This window comes from Stegostoma tigrinum, chromosome 6 (genome assembly GCF_030684315.1).
Source record: "Stegostoma tigrinum isolate sSteTig4 chromosome 6, sSteTig4.hap1, whole genome shotgun sequence".
Classification (NCBI taxonomy): Eukaryota; Metazoa; Chordata; class Chondrichthyes; order Orectolobiformes; family Stegostomatidae; genus Stegostoma; species Stegostoma tigrinum.
Genome location: NC_081359.1, coordinates 48,527,234 through 48,541,930, shown reverse-complemented (window position 1 = coordinate 48,541,930; position 14,697 = coordinate 48,527,234). Strand labels below are relative to the sequence as shown.

The 14,697-nt window shown below is 44.6% G+C and overlaps 2 protein-coding genes across 7 annotated transcripts in view; one reads left to right on the top strand and one right to left on the bottom strand.

Annotated features, from left to right (window-relative positions):
* LOC125453247 (neutral amino acid uniporter 4-like) overlaps window positions 1-14,697 on the bottom strand; it is a 223,857-nt gene that overhangs the window by 201,255 nt on the left and 7,905 nt on the right. For 4 of the 6 annotated variants that reach the window (XM_059646543.1, XM_059646546.1, XM_059646547.1 and 1 more), the window contains exon 1: window positions 4,268-4,657. In XM_059646543.1, the coding sequence (XP_059502526.1) occupies window positions 4,268-4,289 (22 nt within the window). In that variant the 5' untranslated portion in view covers window positions 4,290-4,657. Of the gene's footprint in view, window positions 1-4,267; window positions 4,658-13,037; window positions 13,226-14,697 lie in introns of those variants that run through there. The other 2 variants (XM_059646545.1, XM_059646544.1) reach the window with 2 other exon arrangements.
* LOC125453468 (deuterosome assembly protein 1-like) overlaps window positions 4,734-14,697 on the top strand; it is a 133,521-nt gene continuing 123,557 nt past the window's right edge. Inside the window, exon 1 of the mRNA XM_048533114.2 lies at window positions 4,734-4,760. The gene's annotated coding sequence lies outside the window, so the exon portion shown is untranslated. The remainder of the gene's footprint in view (window positions 4,761-14,697) is intronic.

Here is a 14,697-nt window from a genome sequence, read left to right as displayed (position 1 = left end):
AGGGGAAAGAATACATGAGAACCTGAGGGGCAACTTTTTTTGTTTTACACAGAGGGTGGTACACTTATGGAATGAGCTGCCAGATGTGGTACAGGTGGCTACATTAACAATACTGAAAAGGCATTTGGACGAACACATGGATAGGAAAGGTTTCGGAGGATGTGGGCCAAGTGCAGGAAAATGGGGTTAGCATGGATGGACATTTTGGTTGGCATGGACCAGTTTGAGCCAAAGGGCCTGTCTCCATGCTGTAGGACTCTATAGTAATACACAACCTCTACAAGGCATGTCAGACCATTGGCATGGATACTATCACATGTGGAAACACCACCCAGCACATACAGAGCAGATACTCATATGACTTGGCCAATGTTATTGACTTACATGCTGCAGGCAAGGATGCCCGATTGGCGAGACCATGCAGATGCTACAAAAAAAAAATGGGTGAATGGACACCGCACAACAATTGTCAGACAGGAATGTTCCCTCCTAGTTGGGGAACACTTCAACAGTCAAGGTCATTCAGCTTCCGTTCTTCAGGTAAGTGTCCACAAAGGCACCCTTCGAGATACACAGGCCTCCAGGCTGAAAAGTAACCTTCCACCACCATTTTCGGTCTTCTACCTCGAGCCACTTCTGTATCCAAATGGCTGGTTCTGCTCATATTCCATACAATGTAACCTTGCTAACCAGGCTACCATAAAGGAACTTTGTCAAACTTCGTACTGAAGACCACCACTCTACCCTATTCAATCCTCTTCATTAAATTAAAGTTTTTTGAAGAAGTAAAGTTCGTGAGACACAGTTTCCCACACACAAAACTACGTTGACTATCCCTAATCAGTCCTTGCCTTTCCATATACAGGAACATGAAAATCCTGTTCCTCAGGAGTCCTTCCAACAACTTGCCCAGCATCACATTACATTTTGAATTGAATATTTTACAAAATAGCTAAGACAAATTGTTTAAGGCCCAAAACGTCAGCTTTTGTGCTCCTAAGATGCTGCTTGACCTGCTGTGTTCATCCAGCTCCACACTTTATCTCAGATTCTCCAGCATCTGCAGTTACCATTATCTCTGAAGACAAATTGTTTGACCATATATCTTCACAAAAACACTTATTTAAGACACATCTGATTGTCTTATCTGACCACAGCCACATAAGACAAGAATATAGACTGACCAAGGGAGTATTCGTTCATTGCTGGTGTCAAATTTTGCTTTTAATACATGAATGAAACGTTCTACATTCAACAAGTTAACTGCAAGAGAGTCAGAGTTATACAGCATGGAAGCAGAGCCTTCAGTCCAACTCATCCATGCCAACCAGACATTGTTGTTAAACTTTGCTTCTAATATATGAACAAAATGTTCTGCATTCACCAAATTATCTCAGTTATACAACATGGAAAGAAAGTGTTCGGTCCAACTCGTCTATGCCAACCAGATATCTTAAACTGACCGAGTCCCATTTGTCAGCATTTTGCCCGTATCCCTCAAAACCCTTCTATTCATGTACCCAGATGCCTTTAACATACTAGATACATTCATTCATTCACAGTAAGTGTCAGGCACAGTGCAAGTAATTAAAAAACTAGTCTCTAACCAAAAAAATGAAACTTTCCCACGTCTAAATATTGTTAGTTTCTTTATAAACAACAACATTTTCATGGGATGTTACTTCTCTCCTCATAATCACAGCAACTGTGCGTTTACTTGCTAATGAACTGAGCCGATCGGCTGATTTTTGATGCATTAACCATGAGTTATGTAGTGATATATCATAACGGGAAGGCAGCAGTCATCATTCCCCGCAGCATCTCAGGAGCACAAAAGCTGGCATTTCGGGCCTAGACCCATCAGAGAGGGGGATGGGGTGAGGGTTCTGGAATAAATAGGGAGAGAGGGGGAGGCGGACCGAAGATGGAGAGAAAAGAAGATACGTGGAGAGGAGAGTATAGGTGGGGAGATAGGGAGGGGATAGGTCAATCCAGGGAAGACGGACAGGTCAAGGAGGTGGGATGAGGTTAGTAGGTAGGAGATGGAGGTGCGGCTTGGAGTGGGAGGAAGGGATGGGTGAGAGGAAGAACAGGTTAGGGAGGCAGAGACAGGTTGGACTGGTTTTGGGATGCAGTGGGGGGAGGGGACGAACTGGGCTGGTTTTGGGATGCAGTGGGGAAGGGGAGATTTTGAAGCTGGTGAAGTCCACATTGATACCATTGGGCTGCAGGGTTCCCAAGCGGAATATGAGTTGCTGTTCCTGCAACCTTCGGGTGGCATCATTGTGGCACTGCAGGAGGCCCATGATGGACATGTCATCTAAAAAATGGGAGGGGGGAGTGGAAATGGTTTGCGACTGGGAGGTGCAGTTGTTTATTGCGAACCGAGCAGAGGTGTTCTGCAAAGCGGTCCCCAAGCCTCCGCTTGGTTTCCCCAATGTAGAGGAAGCCACACCGGGTACAGTGGATGCAGTATACCACATTGGCAGATATGCAGGTGAACCTCTGCTTAATGTGGAAAGTCATCTTGGGGCCTGGGAATTCCTCCAACTTCCTACAGACTAAGGGGGTGGCCATGGGCACCCGCATGGGCCCCAGCTATGCCTGCCTCTTTGCAGGTTACGTGGAACAGTCCCTCTTCCGAACCTACACAGGCACCAAACCCCACCTCTTCCTCCGCTACATTGATGACTGTATCGGCGCCACCTCTTGCTCCCCAGAAGAGCTTGAACAGTTCATCCACTTCACCAACACCTTCCACCCCAACCTTCGGTTCACCTGGCCATCTCCAGCACATCCCTCACCTTCCTGGATCTCTCAGTCTCCATCTCAGGCAACCAGCTTGTAACTGATGTCCATTTCAAGCCCACCGACTCCCACAGCTACCCAGAATACACCTCCTCCCACCCACCCTCCTGCAAAAATTCCATCCCCCATTCCCAATTCCTCCGCCTCCGCCGCATCTGCTCCCACGATGAGGCATTCCACTCCCGCACATCCCAGATGTCCAAGTTCTTCAAGGACCGCAACTTTCCCCCCACAGTGATCGAGAACGCCCTTGACCGCGTCTCCCGCAACACATCCCTCACACCCCACCCCTGCCACAACCGCCCAAAGAGGATCTCCCTCGTTCTCTCACACCACCCCACCAACCTCCAGATACAACGCATCATCCTCTGACACTTGCGCCATCTACAATCCGACCCCACCACCCAAGACATTTTTCCATCCCCACCCCTGTCTGCTTTCCGGAGAGACCACTCGCTCCGTGACTCCCTTGTTCGCTCCACACTGCCCTCCAACCCCACCACACCCGGCACCTTCCCCTGCAACCACAGGAAATGCTACACTTGTCCCCACACCTCCTCCCTCACCGCTATCCCAGGCTCCAAGATGACTTTCCACATTAAGCAGAGGTTCACTTGCACATCTGCCAATGTGGTATACTGCATCCACTGTACCTGGTGTGGCTTCCTCTACATTGGGGAAACTAAGCGGAGGCTTGGAGACCGCTTTGCAGAACACCTCCACTCGGTTCGCAATAAACAACTGCACCTCCCAGTCGCAAACCATTTCCACTCCCCCTCCCATTCTTTAGATGACATGTCCATCATGGGCCTCCTGCAGTGCCACAATGATGCCACCCGAAGGTTGCAGGAACAGCAACTCATATTCCGCTTGGGAACCCTGCAGCCCAATGGTATCAATGTGGACTTCACCAGCTTCAAAATCTCCCCTTCCCCCACCGCATCCCAAAACCAGCCCAGTTCATCCCTTCCCCCCCAATGCACCACACAACAAGCCCAGCTCTTGCCCTCCACCCACTACATCCCAAAACCAGTCCAACCTGTCTCTGCCTCCCTAACCTGTTCTTCCTCTCACCTATCCCTTCCTCCCACTCCAAGCCGCACCTCCATCTCCTACTTACTAACCTCATCCCACCTCCTTGACCTGTCCGTCTTCCCTGGACTAACCTATCCCCTCCCTACCTCCCCACCTATCTTCTTTTCTCTCCATCTTCGGTCCGCCTCCCCCCCCGCTATTTATTCCAGAACCTTCACCCCATCCCCCTCTCTGATGAAGGGTCTAGGCCCGAAACGTCAACTTTTGTGCTCCTGAGTGCTGCTGGGCCTGCTGTGTTCATCCAGCCTCACATTTCATTATCTTGGATTCTCCAGCATCTGCAGTTCCCATTATCACAGCCATCATTCCCCACCCAGTCCCATGGCCTCAGTTCCAGCCCCCGTAATTCCGATTGCCCAATTACCTATTTCCTCCCCGTGCTCCATGTCAATTGCTGCGCCACGTCACACGCCGCCTCCTCCTACAACGGATTTCCTTGATTCAAACCAATTCGAAGCAACAAAAAAGAAAATCAAATATAAATTTTGACAGGCCGCTGCTCGAATTAAACGTGATTCTGATGTTTTATCCTCCCACTTCGCAGGAAACATTAAGCCCTTGGAAGAGGCAAATTAAAAAACTACAAGTCCACAGAGATAGCGTCGATCTTCCCCGGCGTTAGTTTCTCGGGAATGCCCACCCTGTCAACGGCCAGTTTTAACTGCAGCATGAGTCGGTCATTGGTGAAACACAGATACCAACACAGTCACACCATGAGAACTCAGACCCCAGCACGTCCCCAAACCACAGATGTCATAACCAAGAGAGAGCGCATGTGCAATCTCCTCCCCTCCCTTCCGAGCCCAGACTGCGTGCGCGCCGAGCCTGCCTCAAGCAAAATGTGCGCTCTTTAGAAAGTAAGTGTAAACTCTCTTGACTGCCTGCCCAGGAAATATTTAAATTCAGTATTTTCTTTCTGGCAGACTGGGCCCATGCATTTTCCACACAGATTTTCTTCCCTTCGTTTTAATTTCCTGATTCACTTGTCTGGCCACTGTTATTTGATATTCCAATTAATTTAGTTATTTTACACCAGACCTTTGGAATGTGTTTGCGGCAGTTTTATGGCTTTAATTGCCCGATAAATATCGGAGAAGAATTCGTTCATTCAGATCATCAAGTCAGCTCTGCCATTCGATTAAGGCCAATATGTTTCTCAATTATATTCTCTTGCCTTCCCCCTGTAACCTTTGATCCCCTTCCTAATCAAAAACCTATCTTTGTCTTAAATACACTCAATGACTTGGTTATCACAGCATTCTGCAGCAACCAATTCCACAGATTCACCACTTCTATCTGAAGAAATTCCTCCTCAACTCAGTTCTCAAGGGTCCTCCCTTCACTTTTAAGCTGCACCCTCAGTTCCCTGTCTCCTCTACTGGTGGAAACGTCATCTCTGCATCCACTCTATGCAGGCCTGTCAGTATTCTGTAAGTTTCAATGAGATCTCTTCCTCATCCTGGATGAGCAGCATGGACAAAATGGGCTGAAGTGCCGTAGACATCTACGACTCAATAACTCAACCGAGTACAGAACCACAATCCTTAACTGCTCCATATATGACAATCCTTCATGCCCAGGATCATCATTGTTCTCAGGGTCACCGGACCTGAAACATTAACTCATTTTTTTTCATCTGCCAGACCTGCTGAGCTTTTCCAGCAACTTCTATTTTTGTTCCTGATTTACAGCATCCACAGTTCTTTCAGTTTTGTTCAGGTCATGGGTGACACGGTGGCTCAGTGGTTAGCAATGCAGCCTCACAGCGCCAGGGACCCGGGTTCGATTCCTGCCTCCCGTCTGTGTGGAGTTTGCACGTTCTCCCCATGTCTGCGTGGGCTTCCTCCAGGTGCTCAGGTCTCCACCCACAGTCCAAAGATGTGCAGGTTAGGTGGATTGGCCATGCTAAATTGCCCATAGTGTTCAGGGGTGTGTGGGTTATAGGGGCATGGTTCTGGGTAGGATGTTTCAAGGAGCGGTGTGTACTCGTTGGGCCAAAGAGCCTGTTTCCACACTGTAGGGAATCTAATCTAGTATTTAACTCACTATTACATCTCTGCTAGGCATGCCCACCTTGAAGAAGTTTTGCTCCTCTTTCCAACGGGATTTCCATTTCCATCTTCTTGCCCACCGACATTAATTGTCACTCGCAGTGTTTAACCAAGTATTTGCTAAAACTCGTTTCCACAGCCATATCACATTCCTCAGTGACTGCCTCAGGCTTAACTCACCCCTTGTGGATTCTAACTGAATTTTCATCCCTCATGTTTTGAATTCTCCCAGAATCACAGTTATCTCCATGATGTTCAATGTTCCACGGACAATTACTCTTGCCACATCCTGAGATCCACTCTCTCTGCCATGTGGCGTCACATGCTCAGACTCAATATTTCTCTCCAATAGCGTCACAACATGCTGGCTCAGAGCTGCACCACTCTACAGTTTCATTTCATCCTCCAGCTCATTCGCCGTGCTAACATGAAACATTTTCTTTTCCTTTCAGGCATCAAGGTCCACAAGATGCAACTTCTCAAAGCTACCCATGGCTCTCTGGAACCTTCCTCTCCCTTCCTCCCCTCCGATTCCATTCCCTCTTCCAAGTCCACCTCCTGTCAGCTATTCACCATCCCTCTTAACCTTCTGCTCTCTGATGGTGAATGTTCTGTACTCAGCAACAGCCTCAGCCTTATTCCTCTGCGTCCCTACCTGAACAAATTTCAGATATGACATAATGCCGAACTGTTCTTTCGCTGTCTTCAGCTCCGTGCCCATTTCTTCAGGCAACAGTTCAAAAACACAAGAATTTTTTTTAAGTTGTGAGGAAGGATCACTGGACCCAAAATGTTAACTCCTAATTTTTTCTTCGCAGATGCTGCCAGATCTGCTGAGCTTTTCATTCAACTTCTGTTTTTGTTCATTCTTGTAAGCCTCCTCTGACCCCCTCCAACATCAGCACATCTTTCCTTAGAGACAGGACCTGTCCTTCTGTCTATCTTTGTGTCATTAGCAAACTTAACACCAATTCCTGCAGCTCCTTTGTTCAGATCAGCAATGATTAATTTGAATAGCTGCGGTCCTGACACTGAATCCTGTGGAACTGCACTAGTCACCAGCTGCTACCCTGAAAAAGACAACTTTAAACTCAGCCTTCTGCCAGTTAGCCAATCCTCAATCCATGCCAGTACCTCATCCCACACACAATAGCCTCTCATGTTATTTATCAGCCATCTGTGTAACACATTGTCCAAAATCATCTGGAAATTCAAAAACAGATTATGTGTACTGGCTCCCCTTCATCTATCTTGTCATTGCCTGTAGGATTGAGCGAAAATCCTTATCATTTAAAATACCGGACTAAAACCCTGGGCTTTAAAAATTAAATAAAAAGGCAGCTAGGCTATGCTCTGAGCAAATACACAGTAACAGAGACAGCTGCCTGGAACTATTGTTCAATTACAAAATCTAATTCACACCTCAACCCTAAAAGAATAATTCACTAGACCTAAGAAACCAACTTAATCCAGACATCACGGAGCCTTTCCAGATACCAAGACATCCAATTTCAATTAAGAAGCAGGAAAATTGATGTTCCGGGTCAGGACCCTTCTTCACAATAAACCCATTTCTGAAGAAGAGTCCCATCAACTTTCCTGCTCCTCTGATGCTGCCTGGCCTGCTGTGTTCCTCCAGCTCCACACTGCTGTCTCTGACTCCATCATCTACAGTTCATGCTGTTTCCAACTTCAATTAATATTCATTTACAGAAATACCAGACATTCCATCTATTCAAAATACATTTACACTTACTCTAAACTACCAAGAAGCCATTTCACGTCAAAAGTGGGGCAACAGTAGTACAATACAACTGGGAAGCACAGATTTGGCACAAAGGTAAGAGACCTGCAATTTAGTATAATTGCAGGCCCTGTCTCACCTGAAAAAAGAAAAAGAGTAATCCTCACAAGCTACCCCTGCAGTTACCATCAGAAGGACTCCAGATAGCTACCACCTTGAGACCAATCCCTACAGCCATCTCCAACCACCGGGAACCAACCACAACCTGTAGACCTGACAACCAGTGACCTCTGAAAACCACCATCCCGATCAACACCACAAGGCCTCAAACACTTCTGAGGTGAAAATCGGTTTGCAAAACTAACACAGCATAAGATCAAAACCAAGTACTCACCCAAAGTCTTCATCAAAGCACCAGCTATGGCAAGCAGGAATGGCCAGCTGTATTTCAAAATCGCGTTTAACCTCAGTGGTGAGTTTATATTCACATGACCCCAAAATATCCATGAAGCTAGCAGAGAGGGGAAGGGTCACAGTAACACTACAGGGAAACCCCAAGGTTAGGAAATCTGATTAAAGTTTAAAGAAGGTTGAAGAACTGTTCTGAGGAAGGGTCACCGGGCCCAAAATGTTAACTGCGTTTTTGCTCCTGATTTACAGCATCTGCAGTTTCAGTTTTTACATGGTAATTTGACCCTGCTCTACTAATCAACATGACCATGATTATCTCAACATCATATGCCAGTAATCTTCCATACCTTTTGACAGCTTCAGCTATGAGAAATTTATCTATTTCTTTCTTAAACATATTTATGAGTTTGCCTCCACGGCCTTCTGTAATGCTATTTGCCTTCCTAACTGCTTGCTGCACCTGCCTGCTACTTTTCAATGAGTACAAGGACACCCAAGTCCTGTTGTACATCAACTTTCCTCAACCTATCACGGTTTAAATTGTTCTCTACCACTCCAGTTTTCCATGTAAAGTGGACAACTTCAAAGTTATCCATATTGTATTATCTCTTCATTTACTCACTTATTGAACTTGTTTAAACTGCCTCAAAGCTGCTTTGCATCCTCCACACCAGTAAAAATCCTACACAATTTTGTGTCACCAGCAAAACTTGGAAGTATTACATTTGATTTCCTCATTCAAATTGTTGACACATACTATGAATAACAAGGGCCCAAGTGCTGATCCCAGTGGTACCCTACTAGTCACCATCTTCCATTTTGAAAAAGACTCTTAATTCCTACTTTCGTTCTTGTCTGCGAACTAATTCTCAATCCAAGACAGTATATTACCACCAATCCAATGTGCTTCGATTATGCACACTAACTTCTAATTTAGGACAGTATCAAAAGCTTTTTGAAGTTCAACTATTCCACAGTTCCTTGTGCTCTCTCATCAATTCTATTAGTTATGTCCTCAGAAAATGTCAACTAGTTTGTCAAACATGATCTCCCTTTCATAAATCCCTTATTAACTTTGTTAACTTAATCCTGTTGCTATTTCCAAGGTGTTCTGTTATTGCGTCCTTTGTAATAGGCACCAGCAATTTCTCTACTGCTGATGTTAGGTTTGCCAACCTGTAATTCCTTTTTCCTCCCTCTGTCCTTTTTTAAATAGTGGGCTTACAGTTGCCATCCTACAATCTGCTGGGACTATTCCAAATTTTATAGAATTTAGCATAATGACAATCAATGCAACTATTATTTCTATGGCCACCTCCTTTAATACTCTGGGATGTAGGTTATGAGACCTAGGGATATATCAGTTTTAAATTCCATTAATTTTTCCAACTTTTTTTTAAAACCAAGACAAATTTCCTTCAATTCCTCCACCCCAAAAACTGTCTTTGCTTTTACAACATTTCTAGTAAGTTATTTGTGTTTTCTTCTGTGAAGACAGAACATAACTGGTTGTTTTAATTTCTCTGCATTTTTCTTGTTCTCCATTATCAATTCTTGATGTTTAATTTCAAGATTTAACAACTGGGTTTGTAAAAATATGTTCTGACAATGTTTTATTTCCTGAAACAGAATTTTCTGGGTTATGTTGTCTAATGTGAATGTGTTCTATTTTGATTGTTCTTTTGAACTATATAAAACCCGTGTTCGGCCACATTTGGAGTATTGTGCACAGTTTTGGTCAGCACATTACCAAAAGGATGTGGAAGCTTTGGGGAGAGTGCAGAGAAGGTTTACCAAGATTTTGCCCAGTCCTGAGGGCATTGATTCTGAGGAAAGGTTAAAAAGACTAGGATTATTTTCACTGGAAAGCCAGTGGCTAACAGGAGACCTGATAGAGGTCTACAAAATTGTAAGAGGCATAGATAGGGTAGATAGTCAGAGACTTTTTCCCAGAGTTGAAGTTTCAATTGGAGAGGGGCACAGGTTCAAGCTGAGAGGGCAAAAGTTTAAGGGAGATGAGCAGGGCAAGTTTTTCAAGCAGAGAGTGGGAAGAGCCTGGAATGGACTGCCAGAGGTAGTGGCAGAAGCAGACATGTTGGCAATATTTAAGAGGCATCTGGATGGCTACACGAATAGGGGGAGAACAGAGGGATATGGACCAAATAAGGGAAGAAGGTTTGTTTTTCAGTTTAGTCAGGACATGATGATCAGCACAGGCTTGCGGGGCCAAAGGGTCAGTTCCTGTGCCTTACTTCTCTATTTTGTTCCTTTTTGAGAAAGAACTTATTGTTTCCAACTGTGCATTCATTAACTGTTTTATTTGACAGTTCCTATACTTTCTCTTTGTAGAATCATAAATGATTTAGAAAAATAATCTAAGAATTTGAGTTAACAATGGTTTCAATTAACTTCACACATTTACTGTTAGTGTAAGTCTTTCTCCCTCAAATACAATAATTTCATAACTAGTAAAAATAAAAGTGTGAGCTCATCACCTGGGTTGAATTTCATAGGTTGTGAACTCTGTAAATGTCTTCCATTGTTCTAAATATCTTCTGTATGTCTTGCACTTATGGTCACTTGTTTCAGACTTCTTCAATAACAAAGATAATCTACTTTCATTTATCTCATTCCCTTCTTTCACAGCTTTAAAGAAACACATCAAATTGGCCCAGACTTTGCAGTAACATTCACAGTATAATTGTCAGAATTCACTGTCATTGCTCCGCCACCATCATTATTCCCCTGAAACTGACCACAACGTTTGGAGTATACACAGTTGGTCATCCTTGAAAACATACATTGACACAGAGATGCTGGTGTTGGACTGGGGTGGACAAAGTCAGCAATCACACGACACCAGGATACAATTCAACAGGTTTGTTGGAAATCACAAGCTTATGGAGCGTACCCTCTTTGTCAGTGTCTTCAGAAGTCTTCACCTGAAGAAGCTATGGTCCATAAGCTTGTGATTTCAAATAAACCTGTTGGACTACAACCTGGTGTCATGTGACTTCTGCCAACATACACAGAATCATAAAGTCATAGAGATATACAGCAAACAAGTGCTTTGGTCCAACTTGTCCATGCTGACCAGATATCCTAAGTTCATCAAGTCCTATTTGCCAGCATTTGGCTCATATCCCCCCAAACCTTTCATATTCCTATACCCATCCAGTTGGCTTTTAAATGTTGTGATTGTACCAGCCTCCACCACTACTTCTGGCAGCTCATTCCATACCTGCATCACACTCTGCTTGAAAATGTTGCCCCTTAGCTCCCTTTTAAATTTTTCACCTCCCACCTTAAACCTATGCCCTCTAGTTTTGGTCTCCCCTACCCTAGGCAAAAGACCTTGTCTATTTACTATATCCTTGCCCCTCATGATTTTATAAACCTCTTTAAGGTCACCCCTCAGTTTCCAATGATCCAGGAAAAATAGCCCCAGCCTATTCAGTCTCTCCCTATATCTCAAACCCTCCAACTCTGGCAGCATCCTTGTAAATCTTTTCTGAATCCTTTCAAGTTTCACAACATCCTTCCTATAACAGAGAGACCAGACTTGTGCAAATTATTCCAAAAGTGGCCTAACCAATGTCCTGTACTGCTGCAACATGAAGTCAATGCACTGACCAATAAAGACATACATACCAAACACTTTCTTCACTATCCCATCCACCTGCAATTCCACCTTCAAGGAACTATGAACCCACACTCCAAGGTCTCTTTGTTCAGTAACACTGCCCAGGACCTTACCATTAAGTGTGTAATTTCTACCCTGATTTGCCTTTCCAAAATGCAGTACCTCACATTCATCTAAATTAAACTCCATCTGCCATTCCTTGGCCTATTGGCCCATCTGATCAAAATCCCATTGTACTGTGAGGTATCCCTTACCACATCCCTTCCACCTGTCATCTTTAAAAGTTTGCCATGCAAGTGGACAAATACTATCAACTAGAGTTGGCCTGTACAGTTCCTGAACTTTGCCCTGTACATGTCAGGTAGGGAGAAATTGGCACCCCACGTTGTTCACAGATGGAGGACTGCGCTTCCATTGGGACTAGGAGCGGACACCTTCATATAGACCATATTAGACACTTAGATTAAGGCAATCTCAGCTATTTTAATGAATGTACAACTCTAAAGGAAGAAGGTCAATTACCTCCTCCAATCTGTAGCATAAGTGCCACACTCTTATTTCTGATACCTCACACGTAAGTATCTTTTCTATTGTAACCACCTACCATTATGGCTCATGCTCTATCACTCACTATTGTCTGCAGCAGCTTCCCACACTTACTGTCATGCACCTCAAAGCCCACCACCACCATCCCTGCATGGCCTCACCAATATCTAATCACATGGTTAGGACACCTTCACTTGCACTGAGAAACAGCAGCGTCACCTATTTTCGTCTCCCTTGATACCTACCTCTCTTTAATTCCAAGAAGAAAAGTTATGCAGAAAGACTCGGGGTGGGTGGTGGGTTGCTCACCAATCAACTCCTCACCCCTTAATGTGGAGGAAATTGTGACTCTGACTGTCCAGAGTAGCTGACCATTTTCCAGCCTCTGGATTGGTATTGGAGTTTGCCCTAATTTTGTTGTGGTGGGAAACCCCTTGGCAATGGCTATCTTCTTTGACCTGACAGAGGCTAACTGAAAACCATTAAAAGATCCCTGGTTTTGTGACTGCACTAAATGGCAAAGGTAAAACAGAAGTAATATGAGCCTGGTATCTTTGGCTAAAGGCAAATGGTAAAGTTTGTCACAGTGTCCCAGTACATAATGAAGCCTGTGTCAGTAATGTACCTGGCTCATTCCTAGGAAATGTAGTCAGGGTCAAAAAACTCCGAGCAACCTGCAACTCAACACATCCTGAGCGGACTGTGGCTCTCAAGTGTCACTGATCTGGGTGCTCCTCACCTCTACAATGGCCTGCTGCTGCTCCTGCCTTGTCATTGATCCTGTTCATCCAGCATGCATTTTCGCCTTCATAGGAAGGCAGCTACAGCAACCAACCAGTGGCTGGGCACAGAACTCAGTGGAAATGACCTACAATGGGAACACAAAGAGCAAAAGAGGTTCTTAGTTGGCATGCCCTGCAGATGATCACTGAATACACTTCTTCATACAATGAGACATAAAGATTTATAATTAGGCCCATGTCCCGATCAGTCAGGTTCAACCTCAACATTTGCAATGGCTTGATGATGTCAGTTGAGTGACCAGCACACTGTAACAAAGAGGGAATGCCTGCTGCCCTCTGAATGTTTTCTTATCCCAGATCCACATCAATCAATCATTCAGTTTCTCACTGTACTGTACTAATTCAGTACAGACCATTGTTAAACTTACATGACTGATTACGAAGCATTAACGTATGCCTTCTACAGCATGCTTGGAAACTTGCACAAATACTGAGTCGTCTTTGGCCAGAATTGACTCTTCTTAAGTGTTGCAGCTAATTTCTCCATCACTGAAATGCCAACGCTCAATTTGCAAGCACCAATGACATGATACAAATTATCTTTGACCAGCACCTGATTCCTGATCACCTTTACTCTGCAGAAGTAGCAAATGGACGATGAAATTATTGCACACCAAACATGGATGGTTTTTACAAATAGCTGCTTCATGTATTTATTCCTTCAATGTCCTGGTGGCTATCAAATGTGGAACGTGCAGTTTCACCCATCAAACCAGCACTTCAAGTGTCAAATCTGTTATTGTCCCAACCATTTTCTTATAGCACTTCACATCTAGATGCAGAGAGTAATGGTAGGGAATGCAGCTTGTCATGGACATTGTCAGCACAGGGGTCCAGCTGGTAAGTAGTTACTCCCCCAGAACCTTTATATCCCCTTTACATCGCACTACCCTAACAGTCCATTTCTACCCGTTCCCCCAATGTGGAAACCTATTCCATTGAGGTTTGACTGAAACTGCCCGTCCTGCCTCCCAAGCCCCTGCATCGTGCCAAAATGTTGCCTACTCTGCTTCTTTATACTCCCCCTATGGAGGTCATGGTGGTGGTCACTTTGGCGAACACCCCATCTTTGGTCTACCATGCCTTCTGATGCTGTCTTGCGTATCCTCCCAAACACCCGAGATCTCCCCCCATCATCGTACTTGTCCTTACTTCTCAAAATATATGTTCCTTCCCCCAAGCCTTAATTCCCTACAACTTTCAGCAGTGATCATATAGTCAAACTTGCAAACTCCTGAACAATCAAGCCTCAGACCCCCAAGTCTTATATTCACCTGCGATTCATCCCAGATTTCTGACTGACTTTGACAAGAAGCCCCTAGATATGACTGATCAGACCCTAAACAATTTACAATAGACCATTTACAATGAGATTCTTGATTAGGCTGTTAATCTAGGCCAATCAAGAAGCTCTGGCTGACCAATATAATCATGGATTGCCCAATTGCTACTGGGTGTTGGGAATCCCCAGTGGAGGACACTCTACATGGGAGTCCCCCGACTTTCCCACAGAAATCTGGGGTGCTGGGTATTGTGTGCTGTGCACAAAAGTCCCCATGTACCTGCAGATTGCAGTGATTCACAGACTCTCAGCCC